The sequence below is a fragment of the Heloderma suspectum genome, chromosome 7, assembly GCF_057233095.1.
Source record: "Heloderma suspectum isolate Gila_16-S chromosome 7, 16-S_ref, whole genome shotgun sequence".
Taxonomy (NCBI): domain Eukaryota; kingdom Metazoa; phylum Chordata; class Lepidosauria; order Squamata; family Helodermatidae; genus Heloderma; species Heloderma suspectum.
The window spans coordinates 64,708,011-64,729,398 of NC_139464.1; the positions used below are offsets into that span (position 1 = coordinate 64,708,011).

At 39.7% G+C, this 21,388-nt stretch overlaps 1 protein-coding gene across 5 annotated transcripts in view; it reads right to left on the reverse strand.

Moving 5' to 3' along the window:
* The window catches only part of ZDHHC17 (zDHHC palmitoyltransferase 17), a 65,182-nt gene that overhangs the window by 36,874 nt on the left and 6,920 nt on the right, over positions 1 to 21,388 (reverse strand). For 2 of the 5 annotated variants that reach the window (XM_084810419.1, XM_084810418.1), the window contains exons 2-8: positions 16,055 to 16,158; positions 12,715 to 12,837; positions 7,857 to 7,911; positions 7,501 to 7,578; positions 6,597 to 6,741; positions 3,189 to 3,253; positions 2,336 to 2,498 (exon numbers count right to left, since the gene is read on the reverse strand). In XM_084810419.1, the coding sequence (XP_084666545.1) occupies positions 2,336 to 2,498; positions 3,189 to 3,253; positions 6,597 to 6,741; positions 7,501 to 7,578; positions 7,857 to 7,891 (486 nt within the window). In that variant the 5' untranslated portion in view covers positions 7,892 to 7,911; positions 12,715 to 12,837; positions 16,055 to 16,158. The remainder of the gene's footprint in view (positions 1 to 2,335; positions 2,499 to 3,188; positions 3,254 to 6,596; positions 6,742 to 7,500; positions 7,579 to 7,856; positions 7,912 to 12,714; positions 12,838 to 16,054; positions 16,159 to 21,388) is intronic. The other 3 variants (XM_084810416.1, XM_084810414.1, XM_084810417.1) reach the window with 2 other exon arrangements.

Consider the following 21,388-nt stretch of genomic DNA (forward strand, 5'->3'; position numbering starts at 1 on the left):
TGGCTGTAACTACTGATAATTAAGCACTGGATTGGATTACTAAAAAAAATATGTAAGGATATTTTGCTGAATACGTGTCACTTTTGCTGAACGTGTCACTTCATTGAAAATTATAGTTTTTGAAGCCACAATTCCCTGAGAGAAATAAAGAGCATTCACTACACACAATTCATAACGGCGAACAGTCCAAGAGATAGGATGCCCCTCACTTCAAATGAGAAAGAGGCATTTCATATGTTATGAGCAGCTATTAACAGAGTTTTTTAAAACCTTGATAAATCCAATTCTATACTAACAATTCAAATTTTTCTTGTGAGTAGGATGGGTAGGCCTTTTATACATTTTTAACAACTAGCTTTGCAGCAACCCTCTCGCAGTTGAAAAAAGGCAGTGATGCATCTCCCACCCATCTTTGCTCCTCTATCCCCCTTCACATAGCTCAGGGAAAGAGTTGCATGCAACAGAAAGAGTTGAACGCAACCTTCTCTCTCTCCATCTCTTTCAACTTCTCACCACACCCGGAGTCATTATAGGTAGTATAAAGGAGTATCTGTGCATTCTCAAATAGTTCTACGGATGGGATAGGGGAAAAAGATGAGTAAGGGCACAATCCTATGAATATTTAGAGAGAAATAAGTCCTACATGGCTGGTTGGGGAATGCTGGGAGTTGTAGGACTTTTTTCTTTTTAAACATGTATAAGATTGTGTCATAAGCGGGTTTATCCTTCACTCTTACAACATTCTTAAACAGTACAGAGATAGATTGAGAGCAAGTTGCAACAATGAGGAGTTACATCATGGGCCTGCATTTGGCTAGCTGCCAGTGGTGCCGACTATCCTACATGCTACACCACCACAGATACACTTAGAATTCTCTGTCCTTAATAGGTGGTAATATTAGGTATCAGTCCATTGGTACTACAGCCAACAGGTTGCATAGCATGACCAATATGCCCTGCCCATCTTACACAGATTAGGGTGTAGAGACAATAAAAAGCATACGTTTAATATACCAATGCATCCTGGGAAACGGGGGGAAACAGGAAAAAGGAGCAAGACTACATGTGCTTACAACACATGCAGAGTAGCTAAAATCTAGGGAAGTACAGCACTTGCAAACAAAAATAGAAAGCTATTGATTCCCAACTACAGATACACAGCATCTTCTATAGTACTGACTGGAAGTGGGGAGATGGACATCCAGCTCCTGGCTACAATCAAATTAAATGGTCATTAACTGTGACTCTCAAGACATACCTGCCTCTAACTTTAAGAAGTATCAGTCTGCAACATTTTAATAATACTACAAATAGGAGAACTTTCAGTTCAATTATCTGGCCACCTTTACTTATTCTCTCTTCCTCTATAAACAAAAAGCATATCAGAAGACTGAACTGAAAAGGTTTTTTTCCCCTGCAGCTGCCCAGATGTAATAGACCCTCTTGAGTAATCTCCACCTCTCCAATACATTAAACTAATACTTTATTCAGATCTGTGACATGTTTTTACATCATGGACAGCATCCAGCTGGACATTAGCGCTAACGTAAATTACTTTGTGCCAGCATTACGGAGCTCTAGTGTACCGCCAGTAACATTAACTGGCCCAAAAGGTGCCAGCTAACGCTATTGGTGTTATGCTAGATGTCCCTTATGTTAGCGCAGCATAATTTATTTTGGTGCTAGTGTCCTGTTGGATGTTCCCCCATGTTTCTTTTTCTTCTAATACCTTGTTACTCTGCTGCTTTCTAAGAAAAAAAACATGTCTGTAGAAAGGTACCATGGCAAACTGCTGCTTGCCATTAATGAGGAGAAAACAGATGTTCCAGACTAGACGAGCTATTTTTACAGGAATCTATGCATATTTTATCTCATAAACTAAGATGTGAATAGAAAAATGTTGCAGTAGGAATTGTTACATGAAAACCATTTTTAGTCAAGCAATTTCATATTCTCTAAACACTGATTTTATAATATAATAATTTTAGGAGCTAGGGAGAGACCAATATGCTATGGAGATAAATGGTAAGAGGCTCCAGGAGACAGGGAAGTTAAACTGGCGCAATCCAGGAGTCAGAGTAGCTCAAAGAACAAAAGAAAATAAAGCACGAAGACTATCACCATGGAGAAGGGATGGGGAGAATGTACATGAGGTGGTAAAGGGTGGAGGGGAGAAAGAACACCAGTAGGCAGGGATTTGGGGGAAGAGACCATAGATGTACAGGATGCAGAATAAAAACCTTTCAGAGCCCATGGAAAGGAAAACTGAATCTCACAGTGATTAGAAATAACTATCCAAATGTGCAGGTTTCTATTAAAATAAACATACATTTACCTTGATATTTTGGGCATCAACATTAGCTCCAGCTTCTAAAAGAAGACTAATCACTGTGGTATTCCCTGCTAGTACTGCCCAATGTAGTGCTGTGTTCTTATGATATTTGTCTCCCAGATTCACTGAAACATTGAAGGTAAGCAGCAACCGAGTGGGATCCACACTGGAAAACAATAGCAAGGTTAAATCTATACAAACAAGGGCTTACTATTATGTTCACATTAATCCAGAGGTATGATCCCTTGGAAAAAGTGTATTTACTTGTTCAATACAGATCACATTTCTTTCTCCAGTACTGAAGGCACTAATGAACATACAGAATATTTGGCTATTCAGAAAATACTAAGGCTACCATCCTATATCCACTTACCTGGAAGTAAGCCCCATTGAACTTACTTCCAAGTAGATATGTACAGGATTGCGCTCTAAGAGTCTAAATAAGATTCCCTGTCCCACCCTGCCCCGCCCCGCCCCATCTTTTCACTAATCTATGGGGGGATTTAAAAAAACAGGAAAGGTGGGCTGAATCTAGAAAATACTTTGTGTCTGCCTCTGAAGATGAGAAGTGAAAGGGAAGTACATAATGGCCTGATCACAACATGCACTTTAACTCCATGAACGAAGATATGCTTAACACACGTCAATAAAACTGCTGTGTATGTTTTGATCCCAATGTGACAATTCCTGAGACGTTGAATTAGTTCTCCTCTCAATAATTCTTAAATAAAGCTTCTTTCATTCTATTGTAACCAAAAATATTAACCAAATCTAAGGTATTTTATATAGTTTAGTGTTATTTGACTAATACAAAGAGTTTCAGATACGTAGCTCTGGTTTTGAATGAGCAAGTTACCTGTGTGTTCTGTAAGCTGCCCACATTAAAGGAGTCATTCCATTTTGATCCATCATATCTACATCCTGATGGAAAAGAGTAACAGTAATCAGACATGTACATTTATTATCGTTGAAGAAAGAATACTGAAGAACAAACTTTCAGATGTCTAGTCAGAAGGGGGATAAAAGTGATGTATTTGTACACTGATGCAAATGCTGTAACAAATATTTAAGTACTGAGTGAGGTTCAGACACTGCAGAATGCATAATACACTACTCTGTGTGAATATGAGATCATCAACTGTAATATATGATAGAGCACCATCTGCTGTTGCAACTCTGCCACTTTTGCAAATGAACTGCCAAATTATATAATGTATATCTTCCAATCAGTATGAAAAGCAGAAAGCCTGGAGATGCATGAAAAAAGCACACTGCCCAGGACTGAAAGAAATGTTCAGCTACTGTTGTGCACCCAAGGAAGAGAGCTTCGGCTATTGGGTGGTATAGAAATGAATAAATAAATAAATAAAATGCCACAAGGCTAACTGCTTTCAAAATGGAGGGAAGATTGTAATTCAGCAGGCAGCCCTCTGTTCGAGGGCAGGGAGGAGTGAAAATTCCCACTCCACATATACAAGACTTGGCTAAAGGAGTTCTTTGCATCTCAGCCATTACCTGGAATTCCTCCCCTTAAATTATATGATTTGTTTACAGTTAAGCTACAGTTAATTCTTCTGAAATTCACATGTTCAATAACAATTCCACGTATATAGGTACATCGACCCCATCACCATGAACATTTGTAGGCTTCATGCAATTTGCTTATTTAAGCAATGACAACTCTTGTTTCTTTTAAAATACTATACCTATTATTTACATGTGGATTTGCGAAAGCCACACTTGAAGAAGTGTATCTTAAGAATGGAACACATTTGATGTTCATTACTTTTGTGTTACACGTGAAAATCTGACTTATTTTGAAATATGGGTATGATATGACAAGCTGAACAAGTTTTTGTTTTACAATAGAAGGTTTTGGGAACAAAATGTCATAAGATTACCTCAGGCTAATTAGATTCCCTAATAGCATTTGATCCTTGACCAATAAAGAGCTCTGAGAAAAAAACATGGAGTAACTCTTAAGGCCCAACTACACTGCTGCTGAAAAAGAAATGCAAGAAAGCAAAGTGGCTGTCTGATGAGGCTTTACACGTAGCTGAGGAAAGAAGGGAAGCAAAAAGCAAGGGAGAAAGGGGAAGATATACCCAACTGAATGCAGAGTTCCAGAGAATAGCAAGGAGAGACAAGAAGGCCTTCTTAAATGAACAATGCAAAGAAATCGAGGAAAACAACAGAATGGGAAAGACTAGAGATCTCTTCAAGAAAATTGGAGATCTCAAGGGAACGTTTTGTGCAAAGACAGGCATGATAAAGGACAAAGAAGGCAGGGACCTAACAGAAGCAGATGAGATTAAGAAGAGGTGGCAAGAATACACAGAAGAACTATACAGGAAAGATCTGAATGTCCCTGATAGCCATGATAGTGCGGTCACTGAACTTGAGCCGGACATCCTAGAGAGTGAAGTCAAGTGGGCCTTAGGAAGCATTAGTAACAACAAAGCTAGCGGAGATGACAGTATTCCAGCCGAGTTATTTAAAATCCTAAAAGATGATGCTGTTAAAGTGCTGCATTCAATATGCCAACAAATTTGGAACACTCAACAGTGGCCACAAGACTGGAAAAGGTCAGTTTACATTCCAATTCCAAAGAAGGGCAACGCCAAAGAGTGTTCAAACTACCGCACAATTGCGCTCATTTCACATGCCAGCAAGGTGATGCTCAAAATCCTACAAGCTAGGCTTCAGCAGTATGCGAACCGAGAACTACCGGAAGTACAAGCTGGGTTTAGAAGAGGCAGAGGAACTAGAGATCAAATCGCCAACATTCGCTGCATCATGGAGAAAGCAAGAGAATTCCAGAAAAACGTCTATTTCTGCTTCATTGACTACGCTAAAGCCTTTGATTGTGTGGATCACAACAAACTGTGGCAAATTCTTAAAGTGATGGGAGTACCAGACCACCTTACCTGTCTCCTGAGAAACCTGTACGAGGGTCAAGAAGCAACAGTAAGAACCAGACATGGAACAACTGATTGGTTCAAAATTGGGAAAGGAGAACGACAAGGCTGCATATTGTCACCCTGCTTATTTAACTTATATGCAGAGTACATCATGAGAAATGCCGGGTTGGATGAATCACAGGTCGGAATTAAGATTGCTGGGAGAATTATCAACAACCTCCGATATGCAGACGATACCACCCTAATGGCAGAAAGCGAAGAGGATCTAAAGAGCCTCTTGTTGAGGGTGAAAGAGGAGAGTGCAAAAGCTGGTTTGAAACTCAACATTAAAAAAACGAAGATCATGGCATCTGGCCCTATCACTTCCTGGCATATAGAAGGGGAAGAAATGGAAGCAGTGACAGATTTTACTTTTACTTTCTTGGGCTCCAAGATCACCGCAGACGGTGACTGTAGCCATGAAATTAAAAGACGCTTGCTCCTTGGGAGGAAAGCTATGGCCAACCTAGACAGCATAGTAAGAAGCAGAGACATCACCTTGCCGACAAAGGTCCGTCTAATCAAAGCTATGGTTTTCCCAGTAGTAATGTATGGCTGTGAGAGCTGGACTATACGGAAGGCTGAGCGCCGAAGAATTGATGCTTTCGAACTGTGGTGCTGGAGAAGACTCTTACGAGTCCCCTGGACTGCAAGGAGGTCAAATCAGTCCATCCTAAAGGAAATCAACCCTGAGTGCTCATTGGAAGGACAGATCCTGAAGCTGAAGCTCCAATACTTTGGCCACCTAATGCGAAGAGAAAACTCCCTGGAAAAGACCCTGATGCTGGGAAAGACTGAAGGCAAAAGGAGAAGGGGACGGCAGAGGATGAGATGGCTAGATAGCATCACGGATGCAATGAATATGAACTTGAGCACGCTCCGGGAGAGAGCGCAGGACAGGAAGGCCTGGCGTGCTATGGTCCATGGGGTCACGAAGATTCGGACACGACTGAACAACAACACACTGCTGCTCCATATTTGGACAAGAATTTACAGCTTTTATTCAGATAACACAGAACTGACTAGCAGTGTAATCCTAAGAGTGACTATTCAGAGGCAAGTTCAATATGAACTCGATGGCCTTGTAGTCCCCTTCCAACCCTACTATTCTACTATTCTATGATTCTATGAGTAACTCCTAGGTAGGCAGCGCATAGCATTGCAGCCTAAGAGTAGTTTATTAATCTGGAGAACAATCAAATTGTGTGATATGTAAGTATGTATTTTACAGTTACTAACCCTGCAAAATGAGAGTTGTAAATACTATCACCACTAAAAGTCACAGAAAGAAAGAACATACATACCTGCCCCTTGGCTATTAGATATGCAACAATAGAGGTATGTCCAAACTGGGCTGCTAAGTGAATACAACTGCATCCTTCCCCATCAATTAATGATGGATCTGCACCATATTTCATTAGCTGTACAACCATCGATAAATGACCTTGTCTAGAATAAGAATGCAAAACAGAGAAAGGTTTGTAAAAAAAAAAAAAAAGCATTACTAGGTTTTTTTCAATTATTGCACAGATGTATAGAGAAGAAAGGAACCAAAAAGCCATCTAATCCAATCCTTTGCTATATGGTACAACCATCTAGCCACTTGGCCCTATAGATTAATGCAGGCATGTGTTGGTATTTCAACAACTAGTTTTACATCATTTGATCACTCCAGCTTAGATATGAAGCTAGCAAACTAATTAATTCACTCTTTAAGACTAAACGTATTGGGACAGTTAAGATGTTACTTTCCTGGCAGCTCTAAATGTGGCAAAAGTGGGAGCAAGACTAAGGCTCACACACTTTCTTTCTGTTTGCTTCCTTTCCACGCACGTCATCATAATAGACAAGCTGAAACAAACTAAGGGATTCTGCATTGATCTGAATGCAGGATCACCCTTTTCTTTAGTTTCACTTTTAAAACAGGTTCAGTATCTAGTGTCAAGCCTTACTGCACAGCAAACTGTCCACCTCTGCTGAAGGTATATCTATGGCTAGGCAAGTTAGAGTACTCAAGGATACTTTGATAAGATCTGCCTACTACTGGCTGACAGGAAATCACCCATTAGGGAAATATACCTGATAAACAAGTGAAATTATTCTTACACAGAAATGTGAGTTTTTCCAGAACAAATTTGCAAAGAATTAACAATCAACAACTTCCTCTGACATAAAGCTCAGGGTAAAAACATCCAAGTCTTTTCCCACCTTGTTGCCCAGTGAAGTGGTGTGGAGTTCAGGTCACCTCCTAGCTGGTCAACAATAGCACCCTTTGATATGTAGTACCTGCAGGCATAGAATCAGTACATGTATAATAATTAAAGATCGGTAAAGGCACTGTCAACAAGAAATGACAAACACTAAGAGCTGCTGTAGAAATATACTTTTACATTAACTTAATTATCAGCTTGCCCATTAAAGATGTCACCCTTCGAAATAGTGGTTAAAGATAAGGAGAAACTCACTATTTTTAAAACTGACTATGCATGTTAAACAGCATTTTTAAACAGACTAATGATGTTGTAAAAGTAAAATTATTATTTACATTAATATATAGCAATTACCTAGTGAAATATGTTTTACATGGGTGTCTATTCATGCCAAAGGGTTACCTTTTGTCTGTGGGGAAAAAAACAACACACCTCACATAAACAAGTCCATATTCACTGTAGGGAGGACAAAAAGCAGTTTACAACATCACAACTCAAGGAACATCTTAAGCATTGCAGGCAATGTAAAGTCAATGTTCAAAATCCACCTGCTTGTATGCTGAGGTCATCTTCAACGCTCTCCTCCAAGTGTTCCCACTGGTGAGGCAGATGGTGACTAGAGAGGGTATGTATGTTCAATTGTGGTGCCCCATCTGTGAAACTCTCCCCACAAAGGAGGCTTACTTGGTGCCTATGCTGTTAACTCTTCAGTGCCAAGTGAAAACCTTTCCATTCCCCCCAGACTTTAAACAAAATCTGCTGGTTTTGGTTTTTTGCTGCTTTTAAAAAATGCTGCCTCAATATTTTGATATTTACTGTTTTTAGTGCTTTTTAATACTTAAATTGCCCTAGAATGTTATGATGAAGGGCATTACAGAAAATCATAAAGTAAACTTTGCCTACCATTTACATTCCTATAGAGCACATTAACATAGGCAAACAGGTGTGTAGGGCTCTACTGATATCAATGGCCATTAGGAGGCTGAAAGGTAGGCTAGGCTGCTGTGTAAGGAGTTTGTTATTGGCCCTGCCTTCTCCCCAACACCAACCAGTGACACTAAAAATGCTCCTGTGCAGCTGGTATTGCTTTCTGCCCCTGATGCAGCATCAACAAAAGGTATCTGAAAGCACTTGGTGCAAGGTCTGTAATGCTCAATGAGACATACTACCATGTGAGTACAATTAGGAGCAGGGAGATTTAAAGGTGTGCATATGGGTGTTTTAGAGGAAGCCTTTTAATTATGGAATATATGAGTGCCAAACTTTCCAGGATTCATTTATTTTATTTATATTTAAATGTATAAGCTTTTTGCTACAAAGTGGATTACAATAAAATATATCAAAACACATAATAAAAACAAAGTGTGCCATTAACACCAAAGTGATTCATAGTTCTACTTGATGTCTGTAATTCTGAATTGTTAAAAACATATTCTATTTTTGTATCATAGTAATTCAGATTTGCTTGACTTTTGTTGTTTTCTAAGTGGCATAATTTACCTGAATTTATATAAATTTCCTTCGATCCTTCCATATAACTTTTCTTACCATACTGCAAATTGAATGTAAGAGTTACCTATTTCAATAACTGGTTGCATACAATTACTCAACTAATGACTTAAAACCAGGAATTCTGCCATTTTATACAAGAATTATGTCATAACATTATTAGTGCACTGGAAAAAAAATGAACAGCTGTTCCATTTGCTGTGCTAACGGATCTCAAATGTATCTGAATGTGGCTGCTGGGCAGGTCATATAGATTTTGTTATGCTATTTACACGATCACTACTTAAAGCCACAAGTAATGATGCCTTGCCCCTTCATGGATCACTGCCTTGTTGTGGCGAAGGGGCTTGCGTAACTCAGTGAAGCCATAAGCTATGCCGTGCAGGGCCACCCAAGACGGACAGGTCATGGAAGAGAGTTCTGACAAAGTGTGGTCCACTGGAGAAGGAAATGGCAACCCACTCCAGTATTCTTGCCAAGAAAACCCCATGGAACTTATCACAAGGCTAAAAGAGATGACGCCGGAAGATGAGCCCCTCAGGTCGGAAGGTGTCCAATATACTACTGGGGAAGAGCAGAGGGAATTTCTAAGTAGCGCCAGAAAGAGTGAAGTGGCTGGGCCAAAGCCGAAAGGACACTCAGCTGTGGATGTGTCTGGTGGTGAAAAGAAAGTCTGATGCTGTAAAGAACAATATTGTTTAGGAACCTGGAATGTCAGATCAATGAATCAAGGTAAGCTGGAGGTGGTCAAACATGAGATGGCAAGATTGAACATCGACATCTTGGGAATCAGCGAACTAAAATGGACAGGCATGGGCGAATTTAATTCAGGTGACCGTCATATCTACTACTGTGGGCAAGAATCCCTTAGAAGAAATGGAGTAGCATTCATAGTCAACAAAAGGGTGGGAACAGCAGTACTGGGGTACAATCTCAAAAACGACAGAATCATCTCAGTACGAATCCAAGGCAAACCATTCAACATCACAGTAATTCAAGTCTATGCCCCAACCACGGAGGCCGAAGAAGCTGAGGTTGATCGGTTCTATGAAGACCTACAACACCTTCTAGAACTAACACCAAAAAAAGATGTTCTCTTCATCATAGGCGATTGGAATGCTAAAGGAGGAAGTCAAGAAATCACCGGGATAACAGGCAAGCATGGCCTTGGTGTACAAAATGCAGCAGGACAAAGGCTAATAGAGTTTTGCCAAGAGAACATGCTGATCATAGCAAACACTCTTTTCCAACAGCACAAGAGGCGACTCTACACATGGACATCACCAGATGGTCAGTATCAAAATCAGATTGATTATGTCCTTTGCAGCCAAAGATGGAGAAGCTCTATACAGTCAGTAAAAACAAGACCTGGAGCTGACTGTGGCTCAGATCATGAGCTTCTTATTGCAAAATTTCAGCTTAAATTGAAGAACGTAGGGAAAACCACTAAACCATTCAGGTATGACCTAAATCATATCTTTATGAATATACAGTGGAGGTGACAAATAGATTTAAGGGACTAGACCTGATAGACAGAGTGCCTGAGGAACTATGGACGGAGGTCCGTCACATTGTTCAGGAGGCAGCAACTCAATCCATCCCAAAGAAAAAGAAATGTAAGAAAGCAAAGTGGCTGTCTGATGAGGCTTTACACGTAGCTGAGGAAAGAAGGGAAGCAAAAAGCAAGGGAGAAAGGGGAAGATATACCTAACTGAGTGCAGAGTTCCAGAGAATAGCAAGGAGAGACAAGAAGGCCTTCTTAAATGAACAATGCAAAGAAATTGAGGAAAACAAGAGAATGGGAAGACTAGAGATCTCTTCAAGAAAATCGGAGATCTCAGGGGAATGTTTTGTGCAAAGACGGGCATGATAAAGGACAAAGAAGGCAGGGACCTAACAGAAGCAGATGAGATTAAGAAGAGGTGGAAAGAATACACAGAAGAACTATACAAGAAAGATCTGAATGTCCCAGATAGCCATGATAGTGCGGTCACTGAACTTGAGCCGGACATCTTAGACAGAGAAGTCAAGTGGGCCTTAGGAAGCATTACTAACAACAAAACTAGCGGAGAAGACAGTACTCCAGCTGAGCTATTTAAGATCCTAAAAGATGATGCTGTTAAAGTGCTGCACTCAATATGCCAACAAATTTGGAACACTCAACAGTGGCCACAAGACTGGAAAAGGTCAGTTTACATTCCAATTCCAAAGAAGGGCAATGCCAAAGAGTGTTCAAACTACCATACAATTGCACTCATTTCACATGCCAGCAAGGTTATGCTCAAGATCCTACAGGCTAGGCTTCAGCAGTATGCGAACTGAGAACTACCGGAAGTACAAGTGGGGTTCCGAAGAGGCAGAGGAACTAGAGATCAAATTGCCAACATTCGCTGGATCATGGAGAAAGCAAGAGAATTCCAGAAAAACGTCTATTTCTGCTTCATCGACTATGCTAAAGCCTTTGATTGTGTGGATCACAACAAACTGTGGCAAATTCTTAAAGAGATGGGAGTACCAGACCACCTTACCTGTCTCCTGAGAAACCTGTACGAGGGTCAAGAAGCAACAGTAAGAACCGGACATGGAACAACTGATTGGTTCAAAATTGGGGAAGGAGTACAACAAGGCTGTATACTGTCGCCCTGCTTATTTAATTTATATGCAGAGTACATCATGAGAAATGCCGGGTTGGATGAATCACAGGTCGGAATTAAGACTGCTGGGAGAATTATCAACAACCTCAGATACACAGACGATACCACCCTAATGGCAGAAAGCGAGGAAGATCTAAAGAGCCTCTTGTTGAGAGTGAAAGAGGAGAGTGCAAAAGCTGGTTTGAAACTCAACATTAAAAAAACGAAGATCATGGCATCTGGCCCCATCACTTCCTGACATATAGAAGGGGAAGAAATGGAAGCAGTGACAGATTTTACTTTCTTGGGCTCCGAGATCACCACAGACGGTGACTGTAGCCATGAAATTAAAAGACGCTTGCTCCTTGGGAGGAAAGCTATGGCAAACCTAGACATATAGTAAGAAGCAGAGACATCACCTTGCCGACAAAGGTTCGTATAATCAAAGCTATGGTTTTCCCAGTAGCAACGTATGGCTGTGAGAGCTGGACTATAAGGAAGGCTGAGCACCGAAGAATTGATGCTTTCGAACTGTGGTGCTGGAGAAGACTCTTACGAGTCCCCTGGACTGCAAGGAGGTCAAATCAGTCCATCCTAAAGGAAATCAACCCTGAATGCTCATTGGAAGGACAGATACTGAAGCTTAAGCTCAAATATTTTGGCCACTTAATGCGAAGAGAAAACTCACTGGAAAAGACCTTGATGCTGGGAAAGATTCAAGGCAAAAGGAGAAGGGGACGGCAGAGGATGAGATGGCTAGATAGCATCACCGATGCAATGAATATGGACTTGAGCACACTCCGGGAGACAGCGCAGGACAGGAAGGCCTGGTGTGCTATGGTCCATGGGGTCATGAAGAGTCAGACATGACTGAACAACAACAACGATGCCTTGATTTTTTAATTCTTTACGATGAATATGGCACAAAAACTATGTAGCATAACAAGTGATTGCTATTTAAATGGTATGGCTGTAACACTCACTCATTTATTTTAATTCTGCTATGCTATCATTATAGGATTTTATCAGTTCCAACTATGAATTGATTTTGGTAGTATACAAGTACTTACTTCACTAAATCTAATCTGTTGTTGATTGCAGCCCAATGGAGAAGCGTAACATTTTCTTTATCTGGTTGCCGTACATCATAACCTGCTTCCACCAACTCTCGACAACGTTCATAAATCCCATACCTTGAAGAAAAATACCATTATGATAACCAGAAATTTTGGATTAATAAAATAAAAACACATTTGAATCCTAATGTTTGTATTACAGTGTTTCCATGTCTGTAAAAACCCAGGACACAATCCAGAAAAAAATCCCAGAGGGGATCTCCTCAGAGCTCAATGGAAATCACTTCTCTTGTTTTCCTTTACCCAAATGGTCCTTGGTGTACAATGCAGCAAGCTAGCATTTATTCACAGTCCAGCTCTTTATATCCTCCCCAGTCTTCAACATCTGCCCTACATAAACAATGTTTCCAGTAACTGAATACATTTTCAGCATTTAAACCAGGGGTAGATATTGCACTTTTATTGAACTAGGCCAAATTTGTTGATCAGACCAGATTATCTATCTGTCTATCTATGAGAGAGAGAAAGAGAGTGAACATGCTTTACAAGTGTAGTTATTCACAATAAGAGAAGCACAAGTACTTCAAAGAATGAGAAGGCCAAATAGGTTATTTGTCCTACATTATCATAGAAAAGTCTTGCATGATTTCATACTACAACCTCAACTTAGACAAACTGGTTTATGCAAGGGTTAAACAACAGGCCAATAATAAAATGAGCATCCATAACCATGTACATGCCTGGCCAGCCAAAAGAGTATAACATGTTTTTAAAAATAAGAAGGAAGCATGCTGCAGCAACAAACATCAACCCCGGTGGGCCCTTTCCCAGGTGCTCATGCATGTGTGTACTGGGGAGGGGGGGGGGGAATCCCTCAACACCACCAGTTTTTCTTCATGAAATGGGTATTGTGTTGTGCTTTGTGGAGGCAAATATGTGGTTTGTCATGAATTTGGGGGGGGGGAGTTTTTTGCCCTTTGTGACTAGGCAGGCCCCCCAGCATCCATTTTGTGGTGGTGCCCACAACAGTTTCTCAGACTTCCAAACATGCCCACAGGCCCCAAAAGTGTGGTCAATTGTATCTCATCGGGAAGGGGCGGGGGAGTAGAAAGCTAGTGCTCAAATATTAAAATACTGTTGCTGATCTTAGGCAGAGCAGTAGATGGCACTCACTTTCAAGTTTCTCTTAAGTATAAAAGAGATTTTCTCCATTGTCCTAAGGGAAAACAGCAGCGCCATTTATACTTCCCTGAAGGCTTTTCCCCAGCTGTTAGCCAGTTCTACTTACAACTCGAAGCTGGATATCATCTACAGTATCTTGGGAGTGGAAGGAAAATGCTCATTCAATGTCAGCTTACTTTCCTCTCGCAGTTATCCCATTTATACTATTTCTAAGATGAATTCTTTGATTCTAATATTATGGCCATATTCATAGCCATAATATAGGCACATAGTTCTATATATACACAGAACTATGTGTATTCTGTATGACCACGATTCTACTAAGTAAAATCTAATACCAGGAACAGAATATTTTGATCTATTAAGGAAGCGGCAAGTGGAGGAAGAAGGTACTCAGCACAAGTTCCCCTTAACTTGGCACTGAATTTCAGTGACTTGCATAGTTTTTTCTGTCCCTTCCATAACCAATGTTTCTGGTTCTTCCATAAATGTCATAAATTGTTCACTGTCATATGACATAGGTTTTGTACAGTTTACCCCAACAACCAATTAATTACAAGTTCAAAACATAAGAAATGAACAAATTGAGAATTAGACAAGTTTATTATATTACCATTTGTCTGCTAAGAATAGCAGTGTTTTTAGTTTTTTCTTCAAGATTTTAGACATCCCACTTAAACATAATAAACATATTATGGTGTCATAAATCATTATTTGAGAATAAGGAAGCAATGACAAGTCAAATTTACTCCTCATACAACTTAAGATCTTCATTTCTCTCTATGCCATTCTGGTTCCATGTTCCTAGTCTTTTATATGTGCTTTTTGATCACTCTCTAAAATCATCTGAAGAAGCCTCCCCATTACCTCTATAATACCCATACGAAAATTGTCACAAATGCAATCTGCAATGGTCCACCAAAGACAATGTTATGGTATTAAAACTAGGCTTTTAGTATTTAGCAATTAGTCTCTTTCCTTCTGCCAATAACTTAAATATTAATTCATAACCCCAGCTTGCAATACTGACTTTCTAAAGAGCCAACAAAATAATTCTTGATGTAGAGAAGCAGAACACTTGTAACATTCTTATGTTAATAATGTAACTACAAAAGGAAAACTGAAAAGACTACACTATTTTTATCTATTGGGGGTGGAGTAGAAGCATCCCACATAATGCTCATAATGCCAGCACTGATTCTCCAACATAACTTTTTTTTTTAATGTTCATGAGTGTTACTTACTCCATCACCATTTTAAAATTCTCTGTAACATTAACATAAGCAGATGTTTTAACCAAGCTTCTAGGCCTTACTTCAATATTTCTTCTAAAAAAGAATATCCCCAAACTTTGCCATTTATTTATATAATTAACAGTATGAGGCTTGTAATCAGGTGATTATTTGGTTGCTTGTGGCCACAAGTAGAAAAACAATGCAATTCTCTAACGGTGGCTGCATTCTTCATCTTCTCCCCACCCCCCGCCCCCTGGCAGAGAAACAGACCCAGTTTACATATCATATTAATAGCATGGTTGTTGCCATGATCAAAACCATTGTGAATGGCTCTCTGCATGGATAGCTGCTTGCATCAATAGATATTATTCATGCTAATTATTATCTCATCTGAGAAATGGGGAAAGGCTGGAATGAGCTGAGAGAGCTACAACTTTCATTCTCTACTGGGTTTCCATGGTGCAGTACTATGGCAGGTGCTTAGTCAGGCCTCCACTCTGTTTCTGGTTAAACGGGAGTTACATTAGAAGTACAACATGGACACACAGCAAGCAGTTCTTAATGCTGCCTTCCTGGTGCAGAGTAGCAGGCAGCAAAAGAGGAGGGAGAGTGGGGAAAGAGGTCAAGTAGAGCAGGGGATGAGTGCAGTATTATTCAAGATCTCACAATATTGTATGTATTCCCTTAATTCCATGCTTTTATTTTATACCTGCATTCTGAAGTTACTAATATACAAATAACACTGAAGTATGTTTTCAGAAATATTTATTTCCTCAAAAGATGTTTCCAGAACTATCAGGCCAGAATTACGATTGTGTTCCTCAAAATCTTTATGTGATTGGTAAGACATTTTCAGATTAGTGTTTTCCATGTGGTGCTAATACAAACTAATATAGAGGTCAAATAAATCCACTTACTGTGTAGCTTTGACAATATCCCATGTGCTATAATCATCAATGTGGCTTTTACGCCCAAGAGATTCACTGTATCCATGGTTATAATGGGCTTGAGGCTTGATTTCCTACAAAAAAGTTTTGTTAGTCTATTAGATTGACTTTAAGATTTCTAGAATGGAAGAACATAAGAAAAGCTCTGCTAGATCAGACCAGTGGTACATCTAGTCCAGCATCCTATTTCCCACAATGGTCAAACAGATTCCTCTAGGAAGCACACAGGCAAGATATGACAACAATAGCCCTCTCCGACTGTTGTTCCCCAGCAATTAGTATTCAGAGCATACTGCCTCTACAGGTCTATATGGCCATTATGACTACTAGCCATTTATCTTTTAAAAATCTAAAGTTAGGAAACAGTTGTTTTAACTTGGATGAATTATTTTAGCAATTCCACATTGATTTCAGTGTAATTTTTTTTCCAATTTCAGGCATCCATTTAAAATTTAAAATGGATGCCTGAAGCAGCCTGTGGTAACAACTAGAGATAATAAACAAGAGTGTGTGTGTGTGTGTGTGTGTGTCTGTGCACGCAGGTAAAAACAATCTGCAAGTGTTGACAACTAACAGAAAATAGTTTGAGTTTGCAGAATTACTAGTTTCTAAGAAAACGATTGGAGTATGTGTGCTTGAAATAACAGAGACTATTTTAAAACATCTATTATTACAAGGCAAGAAATAGAGAGTTATGGGGCAGATGGAGAATTCCTTAAACCTTTCAATTTTGCCAAACCTTTCAAACTTCTAGGCTTCCTTTGTCCAGCAACCCTTCAGAAAAACTGGGAATAATAACCAGTGATGATTTCACAAAGCAAACATATGGAATAACCGTCTCTAATTTAAGGAGCGCTTATAAACAGTAAACTAGGACAATGCATACCTACAATGGAAACTAGTGGTAACTAACGCTTCCCCTACGTATATGCTTCAGTGATAGGCCAGCTTGTGCTGTTGCTGCTGGGTAGCTTAGAAAGGTGCCTGGCAGTCCCAATATTTGGCAGGAAGCTCTCAGTCTGAAGCCCCACTACAGATAATAACCAACCTTTCAAAATAAAAAATCCACCTAAAGCCTTTTAACAAATATTCACAGTCAGCTGAGAGATACTGCAAATGCTAAATGAACACTTATTTTACTTATTTTATAAATAGCTCTTGAATCCCTCACCTAAGGAAATGGCAAACAAGTTGCATTGTCTTCCACCTTCCTGCCTACAAGTATTCAGGGCATACCAGATCACAGTACAGGAGCAAATGAAATTGAACTAAGGAAAAATAGAGCAGAAGATGATATATAACAGAAATTTTTTTCATGGACACGTAGAACTAACTCAGGATTTGCACTATTCCTGGTTTTATCAAGATATTCCATGAAGAACTGTGCTCATCGAATAATGCTCTGTAATAGCAGTGAGTATTATCTTGCCTTGAGTAATTATCATACAGAATGTTGGGTTGTATGTAGATTACTGAGGATTGAATTCTATGTCACGCATTTAAACCAATGTGCTTAACTTGTCCAACTTTTGGAGGGAACAAAAGCTGCCATATGGCACCAATCTGGACCATGCTCCCAATCCAGACTGGGGCCCCCTGAAAGTATCTACATTTTTAGAACCCAGAACTTTTGAATTAAGGACATATTAATCAAGGTACACAAAGGGCTGTTTTCTCCTGCATGAACCCCATTTGATCCCTCAGATCACTTCAGGAGATCTTGCTCTGGATTTCTGGTCCCTCAAGAAGAGATAGTAACATGGAAAGGACCTTTTCATTCATTCATTCAATCATTACATTTAATAAATTCATTCATTTATTACATATCCTGCCATTTTTCCTCCTTAAGGAACCCAAGGCGGTGTACATAGTCCGCCTCCTCCTCCATTTTATTCTCATAACAACAACCCTGTGAGGTGGGTTTGGCTGAGAGTCTGTGACTGGCCCAAAGTCACCCAGTGAGCTTCCATGGCTGAGTGGGGACTAGAACCCAGATCTCCTGACTCCCGGTCCAGCACTCTAGCCACTACGCCACACTGGTTCTTTATTTGTATTATTCCCTCCTAGAGAAACACACCAGGCAAACTCTTAAACATCTAAGTATTTATTTTAGATTGTAAGCTCCTTGGGATAGGGATCTGTTATACATCCTTGACGTGAAAGCCTCTATGTTGTATGACCTGGTTTGCCTCTCCCAATGGCACTTCCTAGGCTATATACCCAGGAATTGAGGGGGCCAAGCAAAGCTTCCTGCACGCTTGTTGTTTCCCTGTTCAATTAACATCCCAGGAATACCCCATTCCCAGGTTGTTCCATGACATATGAATGTGGAGCTCTGGGTTGTTCATGCTAAACAACCCAGAGTTAACCCAATAATTGCCCATGATTGTTTAACCCATGAGCAACCCAGAGTTCCAGGTTCACTTGTCACGAAACAACCCAGGAACAGGGCTTTCTGGTCGTAAATTAAGAACAGTGCGCAGCTCATGTGCTTTGCTCATCCCTGCAGTTCCTGGTTTAAACAACCCAAGAATTGCCACTATGATGTGCAAACTGTGCGTGTGGGTAAATCTGAGAGATCCTTTATTTTATTGAGAAGTTGTTGTATACTGGTTTCAAGAAAGACTGAAATATTAATCAATGAACAGAACTGATCAATTAAGCTTCGGTGTCTCAATTGACCAGAAACTGCATTCCCGCTCCGTCACCCACAACAAACCGTGCTCTCCAATACATTTTTTCTTCTTAGTCCAGAAGAGATGAAGTGCTACTACAGAACTGAGCTGTGGCTGCTACCTTCCAGCACCACAGCTGCAGAACATGCACCTCCTTCTCCTTTCCCAGCACATCTAGTGGCTAGAACACAAGCCACAGCTGCCCATAACTAGCACATCCCCACACTTTTCAGCAAAGCAGATAATGGGGGTGAGGGGATGCAGCTTTTGCTGTGGTTATGCATAAGCTATTGCTGCTATTCTTTTTAGTTTAACTGAACTGAATTGTTTTTAGTTTGGCTTACTGTGATTTTACTGTTTTATTATTTTACAAACTAAGCCACTTATTTGGAAATGTGTGGATATACTTTAAATAAATAAATATGACTATGTGAGCATAACCTAGTCAAAGAACTGTAAGCATACAGGCTGATGTTCTAGGAGCACAAGCTTTTGCACAGAGGAGAAAATATGCTAGATTCTCAGGCTGTTCTCTTCACAAGAGCAACAAAAAGGTTTGGAGGATGAACTTCTGGCACTACACAGCCGCTTCGTCACAAACTAATCTTCAGTGTGTGTGTGTGTGGGGGGGGGAGACACTCAAGAGGGCCTAGCACATGCCAATTTATTTTCCTCTTCTCCAAGTATTTAACAAGCACATTATCCCTTTAAGGATTTCAGCGTAGTACAGATTTATTATTATTATTATTACTACCACTACTACTACTACTACTGCAGTGGTATTACAATGCATTTGTTCTGTATGATAAAAAGCCAGTTCTCTACTTTGACTTTAACATGCATAGCAAATTAGCGCTGAATACTTTGTTGCCTGTTTTTGCCTCAAATTAATTTTTATACATTTAACCAAAAGTCTGTCAGTTTTTAAAAGTAATTCAAGTTTTTAAAACCTCACAAAATAAAACACTGCAGTAATACAGTACTCTAAGTTGCAAATTAAGTCTTCAAAATATCTAGCTAGCATTACTTTCTTGAATCTATGTGGCCAAACCTCAAAAGTCAACCCACAACCTTGGATAAGCATCTAGTCTTGGCTGAACAATTGCAGAAGTCATCCTACTCCTTTGAGCAAGGTCAGATGCCCATCCGAATCCCCAAATATCATCCCTCTCTACTTTGGAGGAAGCCGGATTCCTGTTTGAAGCCCATCTAAATTCTGTTCTTTTGTTGAAAAGTAACGAAGCACAATTTTGGAAACATCTCTTTGGGAAAAGAGGATGTGGGAGGTACCAACAGTAAATATGCATGCACCACTGATAGCCAAATCCAATGTGGAGATTTATGATTAGGATCTCCCTGCCTAGCAGACAGGTAAAATAGATGTTTAGCCTTTTAACCTTTTCCTATATCTAAGTGGCCTCCAAACTTCTGTGAGACATAAAGTTAGGGAGGTACATCACGCCCCCCACTCCCCAAAGTCAAGACTGAATCATGGCTATGGGAAATAGTGCCTGGGATCCAAAGAATAATACAACTAGTTCTACATACACAAGGACACTTTGAACTTGTATTTGTTGAATACCCCCACCCCATGTCACTTTTGATATTGAGGGGACTTCCCAAAGCAGTTTTGATATGGCACAGGATTTTCCCACATCCAAATAGTCAGGAATCCCTCGATGCACACCTAAATCCTTGGTCACACCTAAAGGACCTCTTTGGATCCTCCCATCCAAATTATTCATATGAAGGAATGAAATGGGCACTCAGAAAAGACAAACGTGCACGCCTAAAATTAGTTCAAAAATAAATCTCTACATCAAATTCACAAGACATTTAACATTTTGTAAGAAGCCCCCCACACCCACAAAAGCCTTTATAATGGAATGGTTGATGCAATTTATACTGCAAATATTGTGTATGAATAGTATGTCGATCAAAGTTCTACTACTCAAGTGGGCGAGGGGTGTGTGTGTGTGTGTGTGTGTGTGTATAAAGGAAGATGATCCTGCAAAACCTTAACTACAGAAATTGGGAGAAGCACAATATCTGAAACAGTTTTGTTAAACGAAATGGTACCAAATGCTATTTTTTCAGACATTCAAAAATAATTCGCAAACTAAAAAACAAACAAAAAGCAATCGGGAGACTTTATTCAACAACAGTTATTTAACTAACTGATTAATCCTGCACATTCACCACTATGCTTATGCAGTTTTTACATAACAAAGAGATGGACAGATGCATGTCTAGAGCCTTTAATTTAAACACTGCATTTGGAGGTCAGAAAAATCATGTGATTTTATGCACAGCTGGCATGGAATAAGTCATTGCTTATTTCCCTCCCCACAAAAGAGGGAGAGATGGACTACTCTGATTAGTTGAGTTTTATTCATTCCAGCTGAAATACTCATGCCTTAATATCAATGGGAGTTTTTCCACTGACTTCTCTAGCCTGTAGATTCTAGACTCCATGTCAATCTGAGTTACAGATTTTATTCATTTTAAATATTAATGGATAGGGTCAAAGTACCCTTGCCATAAGTTATATGAAATAACTAGAATAGCACAACCATATTTCTGTAATTATATTCAGTCATTAATGATAACAGGTAACACTTCTTCAACA